This window comes from Schistocerca serialis, chromosome 2 (genome assembly GCF_023864345.2).
Source record: "Schistocerca serialis cubense isolate TAMUIC-IGC-003099 chromosome 2, iqSchSeri2.2, whole genome shotgun sequence".
NCBI classification, from domain to species: domain Eukaryota; kingdom Metazoa; phylum Arthropoda; class Insecta; order Orthoptera; family Acrididae; genus Schistocerca; species Schistocerca serialis.
Window position 1 is genome coordinate 587772067 of NC_064639.1, and position 27422 is coordinate 587799488.

General features: G+C 37.6%; 1 protein-coding gene across 1 annotated transcript in view; it reads right to left on the minus strand.

Moving 5' to 3' along the window:
- Positions 1-27422, minus strand: part of LOC126457613 (sushi, von Willebrand factor type A, EGF and pentraxin domain-containing protein 1) — a 336391-nt gene that overhangs the window by 222086 nt on the left and 86883 nt on the right. The window contains exons 30-49 of the mRNA XM_050094068.1: positions 26814-26905; positions 26484-26701; positions 25855-26107; positions 25647-25781; positions 23257-23454; positions 22816-23031; positions 22188-22331; positions 21489-21637; positions 21200-21326; positions 18052-18252; positions 16390-16617; positions 16121-16254; positions 15630-15823; positions 13951-14198; positions 5152-5283; positions 4727-4892; positions 1652-1903; positions 1433-1565; positions 1024-1194; positions 497-734 (exon numbers count right to left, since the gene is read on the minus strand). Of these exons, the coding sequence (XP_049950025.1) occupies positions 497-734; positions 1024-1194; positions 1433-1565; positions 1652-1903; positions 4727-4892; positions 5152-5283; positions 13951-14198; positions 15630-15823; positions 16121-16254; positions 16390-16617; positions 18052-18252; positions 21200-21326; positions 21489-21637; positions 22188-22331; positions 22816-23031; positions 23257-23454; positions 25647-25781; positions 25855-26107; positions 26484-26701; positions 26814-26905 (3629 nt within the window). The remainder of the gene's footprint in view (positions 1-496; positions 735-1023; positions 1195-1432; positions 1566-1651; positions 1904-4726; positions 4893-5151; positions 5284-13950; positions 14199-15629; positions 15824-16120; positions 16255-16389; positions 16618-18051; positions 18253-21199; positions 21327-21488; positions 21638-22187; positions 22332-22815; positions 23032-23256; positions 23455-25646; positions 25782-25854; positions 26108-26483; positions 26702-26813; positions 26906-27422) is intronic.

Sequence of the window (27422 nt, forward strand, 5' to 3'; positions counted from 1 at the left end):
CAATCACAACATTTTACACAACTCTCTATCAATGATTACGCAGCTGGAATTATTTAATTCTATGGCTGATGTTCCCCAACTGATACTTCTTGAACTCAGTAGATGATATTGTTTCTAGTTTGAATTTTCTTTAGGTGTTATTGACAAATTATAGCCGTATATTATTTCAGTGGAAGAAACTATATCAATGTTGTAGGACTATCACACATGTACAGCTGCCTACAAGTCTGTATTCTGTCATAACAGTTGCTTTGTCAACATATATATAGCCTGCACCTAATTTCATTTACTATATTAGGTGATGGCAATGAGAATTGTTTTTTGGATTTAAAATGGCAAGTGTGAGACTTGTATGTGAACTTTTGGAAGTTGAACTAAGTTTCTTTGGATAAAATACATATTACTCAGGATTTAAATCCATAAATGTATATCAAATTAATTGCTCGATCAGTCATTACTCAGAAACTTCAGTTTTTTTTCCTTCAGTGTAACTTACCCAACAAATACACTTTAAAGGAACAAGTTGCAGTATTTCCAGCTTGGTCGTAAGCAACATAGGCAATAGTGTAGGTGCCCCACAGGAGAGTTTGGCCTGGACGATGCCCATTCTTTTCTTCAACACGAACCACACCCACATTATCACTGAAGTGCGGTTCGTCCCATGTCACAATGGCAGATCCATTTTTGGCAAGCACCCACAAATCTCCAGGGCAATGTTCCACTCGAGGTGGCACCTTTATTAAGAGAAAATCTACATAATTAATCAGAAAAATTATAAACAAAAGTACAGAAAAACTAGAGAATCATCTGAATACTAAGTATCTGTGTTATTAGAAACACTTATACAAAAGACATGAGAAAGCTGCCACTATGTTCCACATAGTTTACCTGTAATAGGCAAACACAGTTTATGCACATGTCTGCCTTTTGTATTGAATGCAAAATAATGAAGCAAAAAATAAGATTGTTACTGATAGTACTATTAAAATCACTATGGTAAAACTACAAGAAACTGCTCCATACCTTGTCCACCTGCAGCTGCTCGCAATGAGCTCCTGAATACCCTGGAGCACAGAGTCTTTGTCCGCAGTGTGAAGGCACAACACGTTCTACACCTCCCACAGTAATGTCATATCCAGCCCATGTCAATGCTAGCCCACGGTACAAGACAGGTTCAGTTCGACAGTCGCGCACCTGTGGGATGTACAAGACAGGGGAAAGAAAAATTTAACTCAGATATAATGTCACAGCAACTTCTACATAGTTTTCATGTCTACTAGTGCATGAAATTGTTCCTTAATGAATATCTAAGCAACAGTGCACAGAAGTTAATCCAGATCAAATATTTACTCGATTATTTCTACACTGCATTTGGCCACATCTACATCTACAAAAAATGACTACAAGCGGTACACTTAAAAAAGTAACTTACTTGTTTCTGAATTTCATTTGTGACATCAAGAGCCCTGTTCCACACCTGCACCTTTGTCAAATGACCCTGGAAGCCTGATTCAATGTATCCCCTTGGGTTGCTGGCACTCGGTTTTCCCAATGTCACCCAGGCACTAAAACACATTTTTCCTTGTAAAAATCTGATGCATCAGACTGCACTTAAGAATGCACTGAATTGCCAATCAAATTGTGAACTTACTGTTGAGGTAATTTCCGACCACCGCCATAGCCTTCTACTTTGCTTGCAATAAGTCCTTCTGTAATGAGTGTCAGCTCTCCACCTTTCTCTCCATCCCAGACAATCGCTACATGATGCCATTGACCATCATTAATTGTGGCATATTCTCGGAATCCGAGGTATGCATCCTGAAGGTCCTCAAATAATGACACTTGAACCCCATTGCTGTGGGCTTGCAGCATAACTCGTTTGCCAGTAACAACATGAGGAGAGCTGTAAATTATCATTAAATAAGTTACTGAGTTACATAAATCACAGAACAAATTTATTGTTAATTCTGTTATATTTTCATGGGCAGATTTATCCTGATTCACTCACTGAAACTTTGATTCTTTTTAGCACGGGAACTTGTACACCTGTTACTGGAACAATCTGTCTTTCAGACACAGAATACCAGGTTTATCCCAATGAATACATTCTAATGGACTACAATTACATTACATAAGTGGAAAAAGAAAACAACTCAAAGTTTGTTTCTGTTCACCAACTTTCTATATTTTTTGACCACTTGTGGAGTAACATTTTTCAAATATTTAGTGTTACTTCTCACAATTTATATAGTAAAGATCACTCATTATACACATTGCTTTGAAATTATGATAATGATTATGCACATTTTATCCTGTGTAATAAATAAGACATGTTTAGTGAAACACAATAGTAATCATCAATTCGTTCATTCAGCACATTCTTACTTCAATAAATTAGTGTGAGGTATGACTTATTTTCAGAAATGATATGTATAAATGCTTTTTTCATTTGCAGATTGTTCTCTGTATAAACATGCAACTTCGTCAAAGCTAGCAAAATGTTTTTGGGAATTACTTATCAAAGAGTAAAAGAACGGCATTTTGTGGTTCCCTTAATTTAAAAATCAAATATATCATACAGATGCAATCTGTTATTCTGGGCATGCAGCGTAAGACACAAAAATGATGAACTTTTGGGTAAGTACCACAGTAAGGAACTGTTGAAAAGTCATGTAAAAAATATCTTATAAATACCAATATGAATGAGACCTCAAAAATATTTTGAATTCCAGTGTGCTTTTAAAGCAGCTGTTGTGTTGATTAGCCCTCTTTTTGGGACTGGTTTCACTGTCATTTGATATTATGCGTAATTGTTGTTCTTTTCATGGCACATGCACACAGGTCTCTGCCATTTGCATAGAACTTGCCAGTGCCGCAAGCAGCCATCAAAAGCACTTATTTCGTTTTTAATCATCCTCATACTGAGAATCTGTTTGAGTTTGATGCTTTTGAATTTACTGTTATTGTAACATACTCTTTGTCTTTCTTCCCTACGTGGTGGCACACTAATATGGCAACACTGTCTCAACTGCCGACAGGGCCCAATCCTTTTTGCTCAGGATGAATCATTGCCATGGAAGCTTGACAGGCTACTGATGCTTAACCCATTGCAAACTCCAGAATTACATACCCAGTAGCTGCAGACCCAGTGCTAAACACATTGATCAGGAGGTGGAACGCTTGATCACGCCCTGTCACAAGTGTTCAACTCGACAAACAACACCGTGCACTGTTCTTCTCCTCTGGCCAGCACATTTGCTACCTTGAGACAGAATCCATATAAATTTTGCTGGGCTTTTTTAGGCATTTGCAATTGCTGGCTGTTTTACACATTTCCTTATGTTGTTCACTGCCTTTCTACTGCAGAAGATGTCACGACCACGGAATTATCAAAACATTTTTCCCGTCAATGACCTATCTTGTACAGTGGTGTCAGACAAAGGTCCTCTGTATTCGGATCCCTACTTTAAAGATTTTTGCTCACTCAATGGCATCCATCAGCAGTTCGCTGTGGGCAGCACACTACTACTCAAGCTGTGCCCGCCAACCCTCCTGCTGGTGGACAGCCCCGACGTGGATGGCGCAGTTCAGTCCCTCGACGTCTCTGTGGTGCCTTTCTCTCATAGGAGTGGACACCAGGTATCCCCAGTGCACCCATAGGGGCCTCATGCAGTGATGCCTCGCACAGTGTTCTGGGTGCCTCTTACCTTGATGCAGTTGCCTCCTGCCTTGATGCAGGTGCCTCCTGCCTTGATGCAGGTGCCTCCTGCACCAACACAGGCACCTCCACCATGATGCAGGTGCCAGTGCCTGCCGTCCTCCTGCTGGTGCTGCCTGTCTTCCCTCTGGAACTGGGTTCCTCATCTCATTGCACTAGGACTCAAGACCAATATTGACTTAACCTCTGCCTAAGGTGTGCTGGGGTTGTCCTCTTGCTTTCCTGGGAGGGGAGGAAGGAGCAGGTTCACTTCCACCTCTACTCACTTGACCGCATGGGTCTGGAACTATTCATGCCAATGACAACTGCTTCAGTCATTATGGATCTGTCACCTGTCAGCATGTTGTGCAGGAGCAGGCATCTGGTCGCTCTTTCCCCCAAGGAAAAGAGGAAAATGTACTAACATTTCCACTACTATGCCTTTGCCATCACTACTGCGGTGTGCGTCACACAGTCTGAGTAGTGCATCATTCAGCTATTCCAGGCCCCCACCAGAGACTGCCAGTGAAGGTCCGGTGCCCCAATTGCCTGCAGCTGATTGCTATTGGCCTGTGGTGGGCAAATGCCATTTATACTGTCATGCACCAGCTCTGGCTCCGGCCAGCAGTCTGTACCTGTGACTTGTACATGTCACTAAACTGTATTGATGTGTATGCTGTCACGTCATGAACTAATAAACAGTGGATTTCTTATAACCATGTCTTTTATTGTGTTTGGAGTTTGAACATGTTACGTAAATTGATTGACAGATGGTTCACTTAATTAAGGGCAATATTGTTTGTCCTACCCAGAATATCACGAAAATTCATCAGATATGGGATAGGGTCTGACACCAAAATTTATCATCCATTTTCAAGAAGGACACATCAAAAGCACCTGCTGTAATTTTACAGTAATTTGACATTACCTTGCATTTTCTATTCTGCATTCTACCAGGGAGGATTATTTTATTAATTTCTAACCAGTAATGAAAAATAACTGCACAGAGAAAGCTACTTTTACACTTACCTAACACTATACATAGTGAAAAATGTTCCAGCCTCATCCTTTTGTGTGAACTGTACCCACATTGCTACGGTCATACTCGTTTTAGCACCCAGGTAGAATGGTACAACCAAGGAAGCACTGCTGCGAGATGGATCACTGAAGTATAAATCATAATCCACTTGGATAGCTGAAAAAAATTAAAATAAGTTACACATTGGTTTTAAATTCTATTATTTAATGGAGGATTTAATATTTTCTTAACTGATAAGACGCATTATATTAAAGCAGATAAACAAAATCAGTTATGTTTGAAGAACAGGCATCTTCGTTCCACTTAAATTTACATCTAAAGAAATACACTTGAAAATATTCCCACTTAAACTTAATATTTTTGCAGCAGTGAAATCCTGAAGAGATTAATACAGACATTAAAAAATATTACTTACTTTTTCTACAGTCCTCTCCCGTTAAATTGAATGGACATTGGCAGTAAAACTTTCCTGTCAAATCTATACATGTTGCAGAAGGAGGACAGGAATTTTCTTTACAGTCAACAATATCTTCTTCACAATTCTTTCCTGCAAAAAGATAAGGGAATTTATCATACTAGGATTAAGTGTAGATGACAAAAAGATAGTATAAGAAATGACTGTTCTTTCCAAATTATAATCTGTTGCATTAATGGAAAAGGTATGGACAAGGTACAGGGACACAGTACTAGAAGTGGCCAAAGAATGTCTTGGAACAGTAGTGTGTAAAGGTAGGATGATGCAATCAGCTTTGTGAAATGACACAATCAAGGCAGCCTGTAAAAGGAAAAAGAAGGCATATCAAAAATGGCTACATACTAGAACTCAGGTAGACAGAGAAAGTTATGTTGAAGAAAGAAACAAAGCCAAACAGATAATTACAGCATCCAAGAAGAAATTTTGGGAAGACTTTGGAAACAGGTTGGAGACTTTGGGTCAAGCTGCTGGAAAACCATTCTGGAGTATAATTAGCAGTCTTCGAAAGGGAGGTAAGAAGGAAATGACAAGTATTTTGGACATGTCAGGAAAACTGCTGGTGAATCCTGTTGATGCCTTGGGCAGATGGAGGGAATATTTTGAAGAGTTGCTCAATGTAGGTGAAAATACGATCAGTAATGTTTCAGATTTCGATGTACAATGGGACAGGAATGATGATGGAAATAGGATCACATTTGAGGAAGTGGAGAAAATGGTCAATAGATTGCAGTGCAATAAAGCGGCTGGGGTGGATGAAATTAAGTCCGAACTCATCAAATACAGTGGAATGTCAGGTCTTAAATGGCTACACAGGATAACTGAAATGGCGTGGGGGTCGGGACAGGTTCCATCAGACTGGACGAAAGCAGTAATCACACCAATCTTTAAACATGGAAACAGAAAAGATTGTAACAACTACAGAGGTATCTCTTTGATCAGCATTGTGGGTAAAATCTTCTCAGGTATTGTTGAAAGGAAAGTATTAGTTGAGGACAAATTGGATGAAAATCAGTGTGGGTTTAGGCCTCTTAGAAGTTGTCAGGACCAGATCTTTAGCTTACGGCAAATAATGGAGAAGTGTTACGAGTGGAACAGGGAATTGTATCTATGTTTTATAGATCTAGAAAAGGCATATGACTGGGTTCCTAGGAGGAAGTTATTGTCTGTTCTACGTGATTATGGAATAGGAGGCAAACTTTTGCCAGCAATTAAAGGTCTTTACATAGATAGTCAGGCAGCAGTTAGAGTTGACGGTAAATTGAGTTCATGGTTCAGAGTAGTTTCAGGGGTAAGACAAGGCTGCAACCTGTCTCCACTGTTGTTCATATTATTTATGGATCATATGTTGAAAACAATGGACTGGCTGGGTGAGATTAAGATAGGTGAACACAAAATAAGCAGTCTTGCATATGCGGATGACTTAGTTGTGATGGCAGATTCTATTGAAAGTTTGCAAAGTAATATTTCAGAGCTAGATCAGAAATGTAAGGACTATGGTATGAAGATTAGCATCTCCAAAACAAAAGTAATGTCAGTGGGAAAGAGATATAAACGGATTGAGTGCCAAATAGGAGGAACAAAGTTAGAACAGGTGGATGGTTTCAAGTACTTAGGATGCGTATTCTCACAGGATGGCAACATAGTGAAAGAACTGGAAGCGAGGTGTAGCAAAGCTAATGCAGTGAGTGCTCAGCTACGATCTACTCTCTTCTGCAAGAAGGAAGTCAGTACGAAGACTAAGTTATCTGTGCACCTTTCAATCTTTCGACCAACATTGTTGTATGGGAGCGAAAGCTGGGTGGATTCAGGTTACCTTATCAATAAGGTTGAGGTTACGGATCTGGAAGTAGCTAGGATGATTGCAGGTACTAGTAGATGGGAACAATGGCAGGAGGGTGTGCACAATGAGGAAATCAAAGAAAAACTGGGAATGAACTCGATAGATGTAGCAGTCAGGGCGAACAGGCTTAGATGGTGGGGTCATGTTACACACATGGGAGAAGCAAGGTTACCCAAGAGACTCATGGGTTCAGAAGTAGAGGGTAGGAGGAGTCGGGGTAGACCAAGGAGAAGGTACCTGGATTCGGTTAAGAATGATTTTGAAGTAATAGGCTTAACATCAGAAGAGGCACCAATGTTAGCACTGAATAGGGGATCATGGAGGAATTTTATAAGGGGGACTATGCTCCAGACTGAACGCTGAAAGGCATAATCAGTCTTAAATGATGATGATGATAATGATGATTAATGTTATCTTATTTGCAATGTTAATTTATAAAACAGTGGCTGATACTATTTTTGCATTAATGTTTATCAGCCTGGGTGTGGGGGATTCAGTATAAGGAAAATAATGACAATATTATTACCTCCAAATTCACCTCATTGCTAGCTTTGTAGTGGCTTTCCCTTTTCCTTTGGATATGTGCACTTTTCCTTGTTTCCTACCTTCACCCTGATGAATGGGTTATAAAATTCCAGCTATATATTCAACCGTATTTTTAAATTTGTGTATCTCTTAACCATGCTGCTGCTTTTTAATCCCCAATGCAAACAAATGGGTGTTATAAGTTTAACATGTGTACTCGTGCATCTGTCTGTGGCATCGTAGCTCACAAACAAAAGGTCTGAGTTTAAAACAACTTCTTTTGTTTGAAAGCTGTTTCAGTCGGGAAGGTTCTTTGCTATGTTCCATGAAAGTCTGTTCAGCCATCTAAATATCAGCTGCTAAATTAAGTGTAAAAGTGTTTTCCACCAGCACACTCTCTTGATATATGCCACGTAATGCATAAGAGCTACATCAAGTTACACAGTACTAGAATACAGAGGTCAAAAATATCAAAATAAAAGCCTGAGGGAACATATGTTTGTCGTATATAATTGACCAACAATGAAGATTTTTGGATATAGAAATCACACGTTGCAGCACCTGCAAAGCAAAGAAAGGGTGACTGTGACTCAACTGTAAAAAAATAAACATATGCTCTCTCAGACTTTTTTGTAGTTCCTTTTGAGGCCTACAATTCAGTGTTGTTGTTGTTGTTGTTGTTGTTGTGGTCTTCGGTCCTGAGACTGGTTTGATGCAGCTCTCCATGCTACTCTATCCTGTGCAAGCTTCTTCATCACCCAGTACTTACTGCAACCTACATCCTTCTGAATCTGCTTAGTGTATTCATCTCTTTGTCTCCCTCTACGATTTTTACCCTCCACACTGCCCTCCAATGCTAAATTTGTAATCCCCTTATGCCTCAGCACATGTTCTACCAACCGGTCCCTTCTTCTTGTCAAGTTGAGCCACAAACTCCTCTTTTCCCCAATTCTATTCAATACCTCCTCATTAGTTATGTGATCTACACATCTAATCTTCAGCATTCTTCTGTAACACCACATTTTGAAAGCTTCTATTCTTTTCTTGTCCAAACTATTTATCGTCCACGTTTCACTTCCATACAAATACTTTCAGAAACGAGTTCCTGACACTTAAATCTATACTCGATGTTAACAAATTTCTCTTCTTCAGAAATGCTTTCCTTGCCATTGCCAGTCTACATTTTATATCCTCTCTACTTCGACCATCATCAGTTATTTTGTTCCCCAAATAGCAAAACTCCTTTACTACTTCAAGCGTCTCATTTCCTAATCTAATTCCCTCAGCATCACCAGACTTAATTAGACTACAGTCCATTATCCTCATTTTGCTTTTGTTGATGTTCATCTTATATCCTCCTTTCAAGACACTATCCATTCTGTTCAACTGCTCTTCCAAATCCTTTGCTGTCTCTGACAGAATTACAATGTCATCGGCGAACCTCAAAGTTTTTATTTCTTCTCCATGGATTTTAATACCTACACCAAATTTTTCTTTTGTTTCATTTACTGCTTGCTCAATATACAGATTGAATAACATTAGGGATAATCTACAACCCTGTCTCACTCCCTTCCCAACCACTGCTTCCCTTTCGGGCCCCTTGACTCTTATAACTGCCGTCTGGTTTCTGTACAAATTGTAAATAGCCTTTCACTCCCTGTATTTTACCACTGCCACCTTTAGAATTTTAAAGAGAGTATTCCAGCCAACATTGTCAAAAGCTTCCTCTAAGTCTACAAATGCTAGAAACATAGGTTTGCCTTTCCTTAATCTTTCTTCTAAGATAAGGTGTAAGGTCAGTATTGCCTCACGTGTTCCAATATTTCTATGGAATCCAAACTGATCTTCCCTAAGGTCGGCTTCTACTAGCTTTTCCATTCGTCTGTAAAGAATTCGCGTCAGTATTTTGCCGCTGTGGCTTATTAAACTGATTGTTCGGTAATTTTCACATCTTTCAACACCTGCTTTCTTTGGGATTGGAATTATTATATTCTTCTTGAAGTCTGAGGGTATTTCACCTGTGTCATACATCTTGCTCACCAGATGGTAGAGTTTTGTCAGGACTGGCTCTCCCAAGGCCGTCAGTAGTTCTAATGGAATGTTGTCTACTCCCGCGGCCTTGTTTTGACTCAGGTCTTTCAGCGCCCTGTCAAACTCTTCACGCAGTATCATATCTCCCATTTCATCTTCATCTACATCCACTTCCATTTCTATAATATTGTCCTCAAGTACATCGCCCTTGTATAGACCCTCTATATACTCCTTCCACCTTTCTGCTTTCCCTTCTTTGCTTAGAACTGGGTTTCCATCTGAGCTCTTGATATTCATACAAGTGGCTCTTTTTTCTCCAAAGGTCTCTTTAATTTTCCTGTAGGCAATATCTATCTTTCCCCTAGTGAGATAAGCCTCTACATCCCTACATTTGTCCTCTAGCCATCTCTGCTTTGGCATTTTGCACTTCCTGTCGATCTCATTTTTGAGACGTTTGTATTCCTTTTTGCCTGTTTCATTTACTGCATTTTTATATTTTCTCCTTTCATCAATTAAATTCAATATTTCTTCTGTTACCCAAGGATTTCTACTAGCCCTTGTCTTTTTACCTACTTGATCCTCTGCTGCCTTCACTACGTCATCCCTCAGAGCTACCCATTCTTCTTGTACTGTATTTCTTTCCCCCTTTCCTGTCAATTGTTCCCTTATGCTCTCCCTGAAACTCTGTACAACCTCTGGTTTAGTCAGTTTATCCAGGTCCCATCTCCTTAAATTCCTACCTTTTTGCAGTTTCTTCAGTTTTGATCTACAGTTCATAACCAATAGATTGTGGTCAGAGTCCACATCTGCCCCTGGAAATGTCTTACAATTTAAAACCTGGTTCCTAAAGCTCTGTCTTACCATTATATAATCTATCTGATACCTACTAGTATCTCCAGGATTCTTCCATTTATACAACCTTCTTTTATGATTCTTGAAGCAAGTGTTAGCTATGATTAAGTTATGCTCTGTGCAAAATTCTACCAGGCAGCTTCCTCTTTCATTCCTTAACCCCAATCCATATTCACCTACTATGTTTCCTTCTCTCCCTTTTCCTACTCTCGAATTCCAGTCACCCATGACTATTAAATTTTCGTCTCCCTTCACTACCTGAATAATTTCTTTTATCTCATCATACATTTCATCAATTTCTTCATCCTCTGCAGAGCTAGTTGGCATATAAACTTGTACTACTGTAGTAGGCACAGGCATCGTGTCTATCTTAGCCACAATAATGTGTTCACTATACTGTTTGTAGTAGCTTACCCCCATTTCTATTTTTTTATTCATTATTAAACCTACTCCTGCATTACCTCTATTTGATTTTGTATTTATAACCCTGTATTCACCTGACCGAAAGTCTTGTTCCTCCTGCCACCGAATTTCACTAATTCGCACTATATCTAACTTTAACCTATCCATTTCCCTTTTTAAATTTTCTAACCTACCTGCCCGATTAAGGGATCTGACATTCCACGCTCCGATCCGTAGAACGACATTCAGTACTAAATCAAATTTTGTCTTAATAGTTTAGGCAGCCTATTGCAAGTGAGCGCAGTGGCAGCCCACTTTCTTCCGACCTGATTTTGAATTATCACCACTGCTTATTGTTTATGTTACCTGAATTAGCTAAATATATACTAAAACATAGTCAATGAATATATGTGTGAATTAAAAAAAAGACATAAATCATGTAAGTGAAAAATATCTCATGTCACAATTTTGTATTTTGTCCTGGAAAGCATTTGCGGGAGTGCGGTGTCCCAGAAAGCATTTGTGTGAGTGCGGAGATAGAGTGTCGATCATACTGTGTCCACTAGCAAAATATGAAGTTTAAAAAGCATGAAATAAAACTTAAATTTAAAAAAAACCTGACACAAAAGACCTCTAAAAAATAAAAAAAATAATATGCATTGTCCCTTTAAGTTTAATGTAAGTAGTAATATTTTGATCCAAGCATTGTTACGCCAGGGACCACTAAGTAAATAACGTAAAAACAGAATACATCTAAAAATGACAAAACTGTGAAATTTAAATGTAAGTCAGCTACCAAGGTAACATAGGTAAATATCGAATCTTTGAGTCTGAGTTTTAATTAATTTACTCCAAAAAATTCGCAAAGACACAATCGTCAACAATGCCTGCCCTCACGTGACTGCCCATTTGGGTTGCTGCACTTGGTCACACCCTGTATTCTGCATACTATGCACTGCGTGACTCGTACTTTAATGAAGTTGGAGTTAGTACACTATCATAAAGCCAATGCAGTACACAGGCTTCGTAAGATAGGTTAATGCATGAAACAAAATCGTACATTATTACGAATAAATACAATATAAAATAAATAGGTAACTATATTCATTAAAATTGTTCAGCTAATTAAAGACAGATTAGTTTTCATATTTTATATAATAAGTAATCATAACTTCACTAGCTATTTTGAGGAGTGGATGTGGGGCTTGCAGGCCTGGATGAGATGACACCAAACAGAATAGGCATATAACCAGCAATAATGAAAGTATGCTGCTCTGGGAAGGATAGCTACAGTTCTGTTTTTTTATTTACTTAGTGGTCACCCAACATGATGACTCTTGGATCAAAATATTACTACTTATATTAAACTTAAAGGGGCAATATGATTATTATTTTTTACTTCTTAGAGGTTTTTTCTGTCTTTATTTAATTTTTAATTTAAGTTTTTCCTGTTATAGAATCAGCTAACTGCAGGATACTCTTATATCAGAAATATTATAAAAACTGGAATCAGCAGCATATGGTTCTGGTTGCATAAATAATAACAGTATCAACTATTCAATATGACATATCATGTTGAGACAGAAAACATATGTGTTTTTTAGAATATGTCAATGAATTGTTCTACATCTCTGAAGCTTATTTTCTTACGGAACATATGTCATAATTATACACAAAACCTTCTACAGTGAGAAAGTGAAACAGGTGGATGTAAAACACGTGCAATGCATAATTTTTCACAACACAGATGTTCATTGGGAATAACATTTGAAAAACACACAGGAACATACCACAGCACAGCAGTAACAATGTATCATTAGCATAATAAATGCTGATGTGTACCATTGTTCTTCAATTGACTGTATAGTTGTAACTGCAGTACTATCAACTTTGATCTGAAACTTGGAAAACAATTTATGTATGCATGTTGTATCTTTCTATTCATTTTAGCATACAGCAGTGTGGTTTCAGTTGCCTGAGACCGCAGTCGCGTGTGTGAGTTGCGCTTGTGTGTGTGTGTGTGTGTGTGTGTGTGTGTGTGTGTGTCTGTTGTTGACGAAGGCCAATTGCTGAAAGCTTTAATTGTGAGAGTCTTTAGTTGTGCCTATCTGTGACTCAGCATCTATGTTATATGGTGAGTGGCAACTTTCCTTCTCATAATATTGTTACATTCCATCCAGAATTTTCCATTGTTTGTTTTCTTACGTATGCTACATAATAGCTACAATGTGAATCTTGAGTCAGATAGCTTACATGTGATTTTTGATGAAACTTCTCTAGATGCATCTGGTTGCATCGTCTTGCGCTTCTTTCCTTTTATCATTCTCACAACCAAGTTATTTAGTCTTTTCCTCTAAGCAGCTCACTGCATAACATAATCAATGATGGTTCACAGTTACCACTATCTTTTTACAGTCACATTCCTCTGTGCTGAGTGCTATATAATGTGATGACTTGATTTTTCAGAATCTCTGTTATTTACATATTCTATTCTTTTCGTACCACATGTGTTTTCCACCTCAGTATGAGTACATAAATTTTCTACATCTGTATATTCCTTCTTCTAGATTTCCATTAACACAGTAACACAATCTGTTTATCTCAATTATTTGGTATAACCATTAAAAGGTCCACCATATTTTTAGTCTTTTTCTAAATATTCTTTTGTGTACATACTGTGCTCTGTATTTAATAGTGCCAAATTGCTGCTCCAATTATATGTAAATTCACAAACATCTGGTATATTCTGCTTTCCTAAAAGCATATTTGGCTCCATTTGTCATATTTCAGTTGTCTCCCTCCCATGTTACTGCCTCATCTGTTTCTCTTCATCCATCTATGACTTACTATTCTTGAAAATATCCATTCAACTTCTTCTATGCCATGTTATGTTGTGAGTGAGGACTAATGATAAAACACCCTAAAATACTGCACTGCTGAAATGTTGTCTAGAAAACACAAGCACTATCACTCTCTCTAAGTAGATAAATTGTCTTCTTTAGCCTAGCCTGTTGGCTACAGATATTTATCTAAATACAAAAACAGCTCATTACATATGTGCAACACAGGACTAGCTGCCTTACACTTACCAGTGTATCCTGCAGGACAAATGCATGTGTATCCAGGACCATGATCAATACAAGTTGCTCCATTTTGGCAAGCTCCAGCTGCACATGCATCATATTCATACTGACAGCCGATCCCTGTGTAATCAGCAGGACAGGTACAGTTGAGACCTGACCCAAAGTCTTGGCAGCGACCACCGTGCATGCAAGGATTACCTATACACCTCTCTGGTGCAGTTTCACAGTGTTTTCCATCAGTACCAGAAGGACATCTGAAGAAAAAAATAGTTAGTCACATGATTTCATGTTCCAAAACAGCATGCAATGCAAGCAAAAATAATCAAATATTTATCTAGTTCTGTATTATAATTTCTGCAGAAGCATGATCCCAGCACCATTTAAGAAATTAGTTTCATTTTAGTTCACCAATGCTCTTCCTTCATGTACAAGGTGAGCACTGAATGCTATGCTTTCTCTCTCTCTCTCTCTCTCCCTCTCTCTCTCTCTAAATGTTACACTCCGATGATTATAGGCACCTCAGTAGGGAGAAAATGGTAGAAGGTAAGAGAGAAACAATGAAAAATTGTAGAAGAGGTGTGAGAATAGAGGACTTGCTATTGACAGTCACTGGGTAGGAATGACTCCTATTGCTGAAAACAACAGACAAGTATTATTGTTACTGATATTACTTTACTAGACTTTTCACCATGGCTTTGCTTGTGTATGCGTTCAACACATGTACTGCACGCATCTCCTCCACACCCTCTTTCTGTCTGTCTCCATCTCTCTATCCAACTCATCCTTCAATCTCTGTCATCTGTCCACCTCCTACTTTCCTCTCACTCTGTCTCTCAATCTCCTCTCTCACCCTCTCTGCGTCCATCTCCTCCTCCCCCTGTCTCTCTCCATCTCCTTCCCCCCACTCGCTGTACCTCTCCTCCTACCCCTCTCTCTGTCTGACTCCTCCCCTACCTCCTCTGTCTGTCTATCTCATACTACTCTACAAGCTCTCTTCCCATACAATCCTTCCCCTCTCTCACTGTCCGTTCCCTCCTCCCCCTCTCTCAGTCGATCAGCTCCTCCTCCCTCTGTGTCTACCTTCTGCCTCCCCTCTCTCACTATTCATCTCTTCCCCTCCCCCCTCTCTACTCAACTGCACCCATCTGCGCATGTAGTTCATGCAAGGTTTGCTAATACTACCTGCACAACATGTCTGTTGTACACAGGAGCCTAAGTGTCAGGGTGGTGACAAACAATTTTTTGTCCGTATATCTGCTACTACGGGAGCTAGGAGGTCCTAATTTCCATAGTACCGACTCTCGTACACAAACAGTATGTGTACTAAATTTGATTGAAATCAATACAGTAGTTTAGGAAGAGATGCTAGACATACACACATACATACATACACCCATCCTGTTTTTGTATATACAAGGATGTTTATTATTATTACTACTATTAGTATCATCCATTACCCTTTTGACTGGTTTAAAGCTATTTGACATTTCTTTCTATCTTGAGGCAATCTTTGAAGCTCACCATATCTGTTACATTAAGATCCTAATAACTTATGCAAGATGTATGTATTGAAATCTTTTTCTATATTCATCAATGGGGAGATGACATGATTGCAATGTGCAGTGAGGATAATATGTAGTAAAAAGTAAACAAATAAGTAATTTACTTCAAAAGCATCAACTTACACGCAGAAAAAGTCTTGGAATAAGTTGATGCAATGAGCATCATTTTGGCAAGGCTGAGCTTGACAGGTTCCAATGTCTGACTCACAACGGGCCCCTGTCCACCCTGGAAGACATGAGCAATGGAATCCACCAACTTCGTCCTTACAAGTTGCTCCATTCAGGCAAGGAGAGGAGGCACAATCATCAATATTCACCTGAAATTTTATTTAATTTGATATTAACTCCATAGTATCATGATTAATATGGTTATTGTTCTGTATAAAGTTAATATTTCTGGATTTTACCTGTGATACACAAGAGAACTTTCTTTCCTATGTCACTACACACAGATATTTCTTTTATGTAACATAAGAAATAAGAGTATTCATTTTCCTAAATTATATCATCACAAGTATAAATACGAAAATACTGCTATATTCTTATTGCTATAATACTACTTTATCACATATTTTAGTTACTGTAGATAACTTTTAAAAATATTTCCTGCCTACCTCACAGAAGTGACCAGTAAATCCTTCACGACACTGACATAAAAATTTATTGTCAAGGTCAACACACTTTTCAGTACCTTCGGGGCTGCATGGTTCACTGAGACATTCATTAATTTCTGTCTCACATTGTAGGCCTGCAGAGGAAGAAATAATAAATATCATGTATGGAATTATAGAAAACTATCAGTATCATTAAATCCACAAATTTACAACCATAAATGACACTCACATTGATCATCATAATGAGGAAACATACAAGTAGTACTTACCAACAAATCCTGGTCTGCATCTGCACAAAAAGCCTTCTAGTGTGTCCTGACAGGTAGCTCCATTCTGACATGGCTCTGAAGCACAATCATCCACTGTATGCTGACATCTTTTACCAGTGTAACCCGGTTCACAGTTACAACTGAAGCCATTTACTTCATCCAGGCACTGTCCATCATTCTCACAAGGAGCACTTGCACAGTCATTTATATTGATGTCACATGCAGGACCTATATAAAAATGAACAAAATACTAACCTGTCCATATAATTCAAAAACAATTTTTTCATTTTCATAATTTTATTCTCCTGATGAAACATGTCATTTTCCTCAGAAAATGTCGACTTTGACAGAAATAGTCACTTGGGTAGCAAAGTATGTATGCAAAACGTGTGTAATTTTTTGTCCAATATGGGTGATATTAGTGAGCATATTAAATTAATAACAGTTAACTGGCAAAGCATTTGCAGTGAAGTTAAAGACGACACCTTTTTTCAAGATTGCACCCCCTCCCCCACATAACACCAGCAAGTGAGAGTTGGTTGAATCTTGAGTGGAAAGCAGGTAATTTTCAACAACACACAGGATATCATCTGCTGGAGAGATACTGTCTACCTGACTCCTCATGAGGTGGAGTGCTTAAAACAACAGGTGGAAACATTAGGTCTGACCAGGTTCAACTTATCACCAGTGTGATCTGCATCCTTTTTAAGGAAGAAGATGTGACACTATTTATACTCTTGGCACAGTGTTGTAAGATATTACAATACTTCCTTAAGCTCACATTGGACAGCTTGAATATGTTGCGAGGTTTTGACAGGAAAATTTATTCATCATTGAGCCCATGATAAATCTTTACTGGGCATCACTCCTTGCATGGTGACATTAGTTGGTAATTTGATGTCCTATACTTTTTTATTTTTATGTATATTAGAGTCATTACTGGCATCCTATAACTACTAAATAATTTAAGAGGATGATGTAACAAGAAGTTGGCATCATTCTGCCCCTTATGATTCAAAGAATGGAAGAATGCTTCAGTGAATGGGTTCAATAACAGTTCCCAATAGAAAGATTTCATTACCACGAGTGATAAAATACATTGCTTTATATCTCCTGTTTATAAATCAATAATTTCTTGATTCTTTGGCTAATTTAATTTTTATTACCACTCAAAATACGAAAGTTATTTTTAAACCATTTAATTAGATATAAAAAACAAATTTCAGAACAATCAATGGAATCACTTTTTATTTTACATCGTGTAGTGGCATCATAATTTTTGGAATGTGAGTGAACTCTTTATCTGTAATGGGTTATACCTCTCATTACATTTATTGAGATTTTAACATGTAATATTGAATTCTGCACTACTTAATTACGCAAAAAATCAAATCACGAAGAAAATCCCTGCACATTTGCCATAGATCTTTATAAACATATCTGGATGGTAATTCTTCTTTATTGTTATGAATATGTGGCAAACATGATGAAAAATCATGTAAGAAAAAAATTAGAAATTATGTATATTTAAATGTGAGCCAGATGACTGCAATTTTGTATGATTTTTATCTTGAGGTATCAATAGACTATTACTTCCCTTTTTATATAAAGGCCTATATAAAACAACAACATATATTTGGTTAGAAACTAATGTGACCTTACCTGTCCATCCAGGATGGCAAATGCATTGGTGTGAAAACAGCCTGTCAACACACAGTCCATGCTGACAAGGATTTGAACTACACAGATCAATTTTAACATGGCAACGTTTTCCTGTGAATCCAGGAGGGCAGGAGCAGCTGAAATCTGCTATGAGATCAGTGCAGTTAGCACCCAAAAGGCAAGGCCGCTCAGCACAGTCATCTGAAATAAACAGTGTTAACTGCATTTTTCTTCTTTGAAAAATATGTGCCTCATTTACAACATCACCATATCTCCTGTTACTTATTGGGAAAAATATTGCACAAAACAACTTGTTCTATAATCCTTAAATATTAAGTTCATTCTTAGAGTAAAAGTATTTGTCCGTTATTAACATGTTGCACATCATACTCATTTTCTTTGCTAAGTTTAGATCTTTGCTCAATACGAAATGAATGATATCTTTGCTTAGTGGATGGTCTTTGCAGTGTAAACAAAAATATTGAATCTAAAGTGCATGTGTGAAGCTCAGACTGATATAACGAATATTATGAAGTGTACATTGTGTGTGCTATTTGCATGGCAACAGCTTACACAGTGTCCTGGAAAAAGCATAACACCATGGCAGTACAATCAGAACTTATGTAAATGTATACAACTATTATACATATGCAAGCTTTCAGAGCCATTAGCTCCTTCTTCCGGCAGAAGGGCTTGAGGAGAAGGAAAAGGGGTGAAGGAAAAGGACTGGAGAGGTTTAGGAAAAGGGGTAGGTTTCGGAAAAGTCTCCCAGAACCACAGGCAGGGGAGACTTACCGGATGGGATGAGAATGGCAGACTGATTATTGAGGTCTGCACCGGATGAGATTTGAAAACCTGAGAGTTTAAACGTGGAAGATAGGGGTAATATGGAAGACAGAGATTACTGCAAAAACATTCTGTATGAGTTAATAAGAGTGAAAAGATAAGTGCACTGTAAGTAACAGAGGTGAGAGTGGGGACGGTGAAAAATAATTAGGTCAGAAAATGAAAGATGTAGGAAACTAAAACAGAGTGAAGAAAGGAGTAGTTACTGTGAAGAATTGTTGAGATGGAAGAAATTAATATCAATTAAGGCCAGGTGGGTGGCGAGAACCAAGGACATGTAGTAGCACAAGTTTCCACCTGTGGAGTTCTAAGAAACGGGGTTTTCTGGGGGAAGAATCCAGATGGCATGTGTAGTGAAACAGGCACCAAGGTCACGACTGTCATGTTGTAGAGCATGCTCTACAACAGGATATTGTGTGTTGCCGGTATACACCCTCTGCCTATACCTGTTCATCCTAACCAATAACTTGGTGGTAGTCATGCCGATGTAAGAGGTCGAACCGTGTTTACATAACAGCTGGTATGTGATGTGTCGTTTCACAGGTTGCTGTCCCTTTGATAGTATATGTTTCGCCAGTTACAGGGCTGGTGTAGGTGGTGGTAGGAGGCTGCATAGGGCAAGTCTTGCAGCAGGGACAGTCACAGGGGTAGGAACCATAGGGTAGGGAGATAGGTGCAGAAGGAGCATAGGTTCTGACATGGATATAGCAGAGACTGGGAGGGCAACATAAAGCTATTCTAGGTGTGGTGGGCAAAATCTCAGACAGACTGGATCTCATTACAGGGCATCATTTTAGGAAGTCATGGCCTTATCAAAGTAGCTGATCAATAGATACAAGACCAGGATAATACTGAGTGACAAAGTGGTGTGCTTCAAAGTTGTTTTTAGGAGGGATGAGGAGTACCAGGAATGGATGTGATGGTCCAGGAAATCTGCTTTTGAACTAGGCTGGTGGGGTAATTATGTCCAGTGGACGCTGAGGTGAGGATGGTGGGGTAGTGCTGTAAGGGTCTGCATCTGAACAAATACATTTGCCTCGAATGCCAAGGCTGTATGGGAGGGAACATTTGATGTGGAAAGGATGGCAACTGTTGAAATGTAAATACTATTGTTTGTTATTAGGTTTAATGTGGATAGAAGTGTGTAGCTGGCCTTTGGTAAGGACGAGATGAACATCAGAGAAAGTGGCATGGGATTCGAATAGAACCATGTGAAATTTAATTGGAAGAAGGTATTTAAAGATTTCAGGAATTTTAATACATCAGTCTCATCATGAGACCATATGACAAAGATGTCATCAATGTACCTAAACCAAACCAGGGAATGAAGGCTTATGGATCTCAGGAAAGACCCCTCCAAGCAACCCATGAAAAGGAAGGCATAGGAAGGAGCCATCCTGGTTCCCAGGCCATACCCCTGATCTGTTCATACGCTTGTCCTTCTCCTGCCACTGCTTGGCGAGTAGATTTTTTTTTTTATCTATACAGTCACATTATATTTTTAAAATTGATTATTTTCATTGTTATGTATAAGACTATTTCAACTTATACACAAATAAATGCAGGCACAGTAGCATGCTTTTACTAGCGAAACAACAAGTGCTACTAAATATTCAATATTACTGTGCAGTGATATGCCAGTGATAAATCATCTATCTAATGAGAAACTTTAGTCATTTCAAGATGAGCATGAATGCCCAAAACTGGTTATGGCACTGAAATAAAGCATCTTAAAAGTATATGTGTCTGGCTGCGTTACTCCTCAACAATCACTGACAGCCACAGAGACCACAAGATAACATTTCTATGAGTTTACTTGATATATTGAAACATGATTTGTATAATTTCATGTTCATTTCATTGCAAAAGAACAATGATCAATGGCTACATTCACTACCTTATGAACATATTTAGTGTCACCAGTGATGTGACATTACTAAGAACACGTCTACATTCGACCCATTGATAACATGTTTATTTCATGGAATACAGTGAAAAGTTTCAGCAAATTATCAGGCAAAAAGACATTATTATGTTATTTTGAAACCTTTGGACTGATGTTAGTTGACAGAGGCTAAATTATGTCAGAAAAATTTATAAAGAAAGAGACTGCAGAATTTTACATGTGTGTTACATATTAATTATGACCATTAAATTAAGAATTTATTAAAAATACTGCAGCAATTTATATTAAGAGTTGTAGCTGTAAGCTCTCTTTCTGCTATAATACTCATCAAAATTAAATTATTCTTGTATATTATAATGCAACATCTGGTTCCATCAGTCAAACAAGCATTATTACCTGTGTTAATTTCACATTGCTGCCCTTCCCAACCTGGCAAGCACTCACAGCGATATCGCCCTTGTTGCAAAGCAACACAGGAACCGCCATTTGCACAAGGGTTTCCGCTAGCTGTGCAGGGATTTATCTAGAAGAGATAATGGATATTTCACTTACATTAACGAAGATACTGTATTAAAAAAACTGCTATAAAATGAAGTAAATTTATTTGCTTGAAATTATCCACCGAATGAATTAACTAGTTACTAGTAGTATCCATACAAAACAGTAAAGAAAACAAAATAGTTACTGTTATATCACAATCCAAGCCAGTGTAGCCAGAGCGACACAAACAAGTGTAATTATTGATTCCAGGTTCATCTTTGCACATTGCCCTCTCAGGACAGGTATCATTCCTACAGTCAGATTTTTCTTCTTGACAGTTTATACCACTGTAGCCTAGAAAGGGTGAACAACAATTGCAATTAAAACATCTCTCACACTGAACACTTTAATAGCCTATGTAAATTTAGTGTATTAAAATGTGTATATACACATATAAATATGCATGTGAATTTAAAAGTTCCTGATTGCAAAAAAGAAAGATAAAATATACATCTAAATAGCATAAATCAAATCATGAATGTCTAAACTGTTCTTATTTCTATGAAAGTAAGATGGACACATTACATGGCTTATATCTTTTTTAACCCGTGTAGATCAGAAAACTAAAATTTTGCATGCATAGCATTATCAATTAAGTAATGTGCTCGTTTTGTAATAATAAGTGCAGAGCAATGACAGATTTATCTCTGTGCTTCTCACTTTTTTTTTAACTCCAAGCCCCTGACACAGGTTGTAGTTATGATAAAGAAAAGATAAACATTTAAAGGTGCTGTATTCAAATTAAAGAGTTTAGTTTCTAGGAAAAATAATCACAATGACAGTTCAGTATAAATACAAACAACAAAAAGTATGTCACGCATTAACAACAAGTCATCTTCCTTACCTGGTGCACACTGACAGCGATAGCCTTGAGGTAAATCAATGCAGCTACCGCCATTATAGCAGGGCTGTGATGAACATTCATCAATGTCAATTTCACAACGGCGTCCAGAGAAACCAGCTGGGCAGAAACACTGAATTCCATGGCCTGTTAAAAAGATTTCAACTTTAGATTCCATCTGCTCTTCAGAGATCAGTCAACTGGATTAAAATGAAATGGTAGTACAGTCTGCACCAAATTCAAAAACGCTCTGAATCTGGGAGATGTGCCATTGTATCAGAGAATCCAAGAGATTGGATGGTGAAATTCAAGTTTATAGAAAAACATTTGCTTATTTGCTACATTGTAGGACTGTAATTCTACTAAAATATTGGCAAATAAAGAGTAATAAGGGTTGGCTTCGCCTTTTTAACTTTGTGCAGAAGTTCAATTCTGACACTATAAGAGGTGTATTGGCCCATCTAGAGGTGTTTACTATAATTTACTTTTAATAAATCACAAATATTGTGAGAATAGCTCATTGAGTGTCAGTCCTATCCCAGATGTTTTTGTTACAATAAAATTATTGAGGTCCCATTTTAACACAAATTATATTCGTCACGCTGGAACCTGAAGCCCAACAAACACTTACCCATAGGTATACAGAGGCCTCCATGTTGGCAGGCATTCTCAGTGCACTGCACAGGTTCACATTCTTCTCTTCCAACTGCCCCTGGTCCACCAGTTCGCATGTTCCCAGGGCATTCAATACATGTCGTTTGGCCAGCCTGTGATTGGTAGAAATCTCGAGGACATGGTGCACATGGAGCTAGCCCAGTGTCTGAGTAGGTGCCAGGAGAGCACTTAGCTGCAGATAACACAATACAGGTATCAGCAAAGCAAAAACTGCTTAACAAGGGAGATATAACAAACAGTTATTGTGCACAAGAACACAAAATAATCCACCCTTAAAAACTGCAAAACTATAAGAACAAGATGGCTGTAAACTAATATTAAGCAACCCAAAAACTGTGGTAGCTTCAACTGAAAATATTATCAACTGTGCAGAAGATTCTTTGATGAGAGCACCCACCTCTGCAAAAAGACTTCCCTGGAGCTGCAGGTTGGTATGTAAAAGTGCTTGCAGGACATGCCTGACAATCTTTGAAACCTCCCGTTGGTGGCTCTCCGGTGTAACTGTTTCGTGGACATTCAAGGCAAGGTACCAAGCCAGTTGGAGAGTATGTACCATAACCACAAACTGGGACACAGTCTGTAATACTCTTAGAACCTGTTGAACATTTGTTTATTGTCACTAAAACTTTTAAAAATTATTCCAATTCTATGTTATCTCATGAAATACGTGTTCCTTAAGTGGTATATCACTGGTAATACAACATACTAATCTCTTTCCATAATATTAAACAACAGTCAGTGTAGTAAAAAAGGGAAGAAAATTAATTCTTAACAAGAAGAGAAAGCGATGGTACTGATACAGCAATAACAATACATGACAAGGCTTTGATCATCAAAACATTAAACAGAATTAACGAGAACCCTATTCCCACAATTCTCTCACAGCAGAAACTAATATATAAAGGAAAAAGGGGAGGGGTAAGATATAAGCTACTGCGACACCACAATCAGAAAAAACATTTAAGTGCTCTCATTTAAAACTTTTTTTGTAAATATCTATTGATAGGCTATTGAATTGATTAGGCAACTGACTTGTCCCCTTCTCAGTTCCCTATGCTGAATGTTACATTGCAGCAGAGTTCTGCTCAGTGAACTGGGGATACTAACTACTGCTTTCCAATATATTTGTTTCTTAATGACATTTGTCATAAATAAACTATATCTTTTTCAAATAAACAGCTCAGCCCATACAATCAATACTTTAAAAAAGATTAATCTTCATAAAGAAAGAAAATCATTACTTTATTCTATAAATGTGTTAATTATTCAGAAATACGTACATTCAATAACTTGCTAGCAGCCATAAAAAGTTTAGCTACTACTAAAATATCAGTTCAAGAGGAATCTAAAGGACTTAGTGGTGGCCACTTTCTCTTACTCCATTGACAGATTACTTAGCAGAACCAACTGATGCCTGTACTATTAATAGAGAGCTGAAAATTTGTATTTGCGAATACGGACTACAATACTGCCTCAAAATGCAGAAATGCAAAATTATTTAATATTTTTTTCCCATAGCTTATTGTATCTGGTTGAACTATTTTATCAAAGATAGTTTGAAATAGTCTTATTTTCTGCAGACAAATATCAAAAATGTAACTGATTTCTGGCTTCTAATATTGCACATCATCTTGGAGAGCCCAATTTCTAAAGACAATGTGCATAAGAATGAGTTTGCAAAATAGAAAGTTCATGAATGCAATGATACATCAGTGCACTCAATGCCGAGGTGCCCTGTCAATTGTGGGCAATAGAATGGTCTCTACCATGGGATTTAGCATCTCTGACTAAAGAAACTTGTATATTTGTTTGCCAACTGAAGTTCAAAAATACAATGTGGACATTTTAACATGGTAGTTTTAAGTGGCTGGTGTTTTAGGCATTGGTTCCATCAAACAATGCTAGAGATCAGGTCTACCTCATTTACGACATTGCCAACCTCAGCACACAATTGCATCATAGCCATTACTGAATGAATGGTTTATGTTGTGCATTGCTCATGGTTTTCCTACATTATTTTGAAATGGTCTATCACAGAGTATAATTATGACCCTCACAATTTAAGAAGGGGTTGGCAATCCCTATGACAATGTGCCAGTTCTGCTTTCACAGAAACATAGAATGCAGGTGCAGGCTAGTTGATCAGCAAGAAGGAGGTGAAGCTTGTCTCCCCACACTACTCCTCTCACCTCTGGCAATTTTCATTCAAGTTTGTTTACACTTATGCCTGACTGCTAGTTTACAGTGTCTGTATTGTGCACTATAGTGACCAGAACATAAAACCTGTCAATGTACTTCAGCCATGCTGAAAGTTATCCCCTAACATGCAAATAAAGTTGTTTTCGATTCTACTTTATACTAAGCATTTTGTCAACCCTATCTGTAGTACTTTCAAGTATAGTTCAGAAGGCTGTAAAGGCCCATGAGGTTGAAATCAATATTCGGCTCAACTGAGCTTGGAAAGAAAAATAATGTGAGTAATATCTCAAATCAGAGTGGGGAAATACTCCTGCTTCTCAACAGAAACAGTTATTTGGTGGATGCTTAAATAAAGCCAAAAGAAAAAAAAAAGAAAAAAAGGAAATAGCATAATAAATAAATAAATGCTGACTTCAAAATCGTATTTCTAACTAATAAAGAAGGCTGCAGAATGATATCGTCAGCATTAGACAGGAAGACAAGATTAGTGATCAATGCATTAATCTAAATCAGATACTTCTATTAGCTGTTATACAGAAAGAGTTTCTAATATGCAACTCTTTCTTTTCCTCAATGTAGTGTACTTGCCTTCTTCCCTCGTGTATGTTCCAAGTGGACAGCGAATGCAGGAACCTTGTCGATCTCTGTTCTGGAAAAATCCTTTTGGGCAAGGTGTGCATGTTTTCTGTTTCTCTCCAGCAAATGTACCCGCAGGACAATGCACTGTAATTTAAGTTCTACTGTAAGTAAGAAATTATAAGCACAAACATTTCATAAATAGCAATACAGTACTTACAGCAACGTGGTACATCATTAGTGTCCATGTTGAGCACTTCTCCCACATTACAATCAAAACCTCTTGAAATATTTGACTTCAAAGCACGCAGAGGTGGACATTGGTTTCCAATGGCAGATACATTGAGCAGTGGTTCTATCACAGCACTTGCGTATGGTACTGATAAATCAAATATAAGGTTCAGTGTTGATCCACAAAGGTCATATAACTGCGGCTGGCGTACAGCAGGTACTATCACAAGTATGTAATCCATCTGTTGAAAGCATAAAGAAAATGTTTCTGTGTTCAGTATACATCACTAAGGAAATTTATGAGATTCGCCTCAAACTTATTTTAAGTTCAGTATAACACTTTGAAGAAGAACATCAAACTGAAATTTAAAAACACTCTTCCAATCTTTGGGATTGGAAAAAACTTAAAATAAGCAAGATAAAAAGAGGTATTACAGAATCAAATAAGCCTGATGGAGATTGAAGATGAATGAATGAAGTTCTATTAGATGAATGGAAACTGTTCAAGTATTAACTTGCAGAATTAACAAGTTTTCTGTTCAAGACTAGTATCTCTGTGTGGTCCAAGGATGAAAAATACTCTCTAAATTAAATGAAAGTCTAAAGAAAAATATATACCCGAACAACATTTTCCTCCAGCAGTTTCGGTTTCACATCAATAAATGAAACATTCATATTCACATTAACAGCTGAGCATCGTTGAGTGAGTACATTGTTTAAACTTGGATAGTACTGTGACACAAGGTCTTCGTATTGCGACAGGCATAGTGATGCTACAGCTCCATTAGCTCTGTATGTAATTGTAGATACAACATGGTAGTCAGCCTGCTGAGTATCTGCACACACGAACAAGATTACTCAATATTTGTATTGAAACAAAAATAAAATAAAAAAGGAGTAACTGAATTTTATAAAACATTGCAGTGAATGACAATTTAGTAAACATACCTTCTGACACACAATCTGGGACAACGGAAGTTGGTGTCCAGGGCCTCTTGAGTTCACAACTAAATGTTTTTACAGGTTCTCCATCTGTGAACCTACAAGAAATGAAATAATTTAGTTGTAGATGTAATTAATAAAGCCTGAAATAATCAGTGTTTCATTTATTTTCTATTGTCTTAATAACAGTACTGTTTTGCACTCTGTGAATGTTAAACTCCCACAACTGGAAACACTAAATTATCCTACTGGAATCTAAGCAGGTGACATGAATAAAATCTCGAATTTATGTGTTGTTAGGAATCCTTAGAATTTTAATTTTTACCTTCGCTAACCTAATTCCTAGGTCATTATTCAAATGATTACTGGGCATACAAATTACACAAGGCAAAACACGACATAATTCCTTGCAGCCTGTTTTCTGTTTATTTACTTGTTTTTTCTTCTCTAAAAATGTAAAAAGTTAACCATTCCATTTTAATTAAAATATTTATTGGTTCAAGAATATAGTCTGTGTTTCTTTTCCACTTCCCTTCAGCAAGTGATTTTTTTTTCTATCACAGAGAAGGAACCCAATACTGGAATGTTAAATGACAAGAAAGTCATCATAATTGT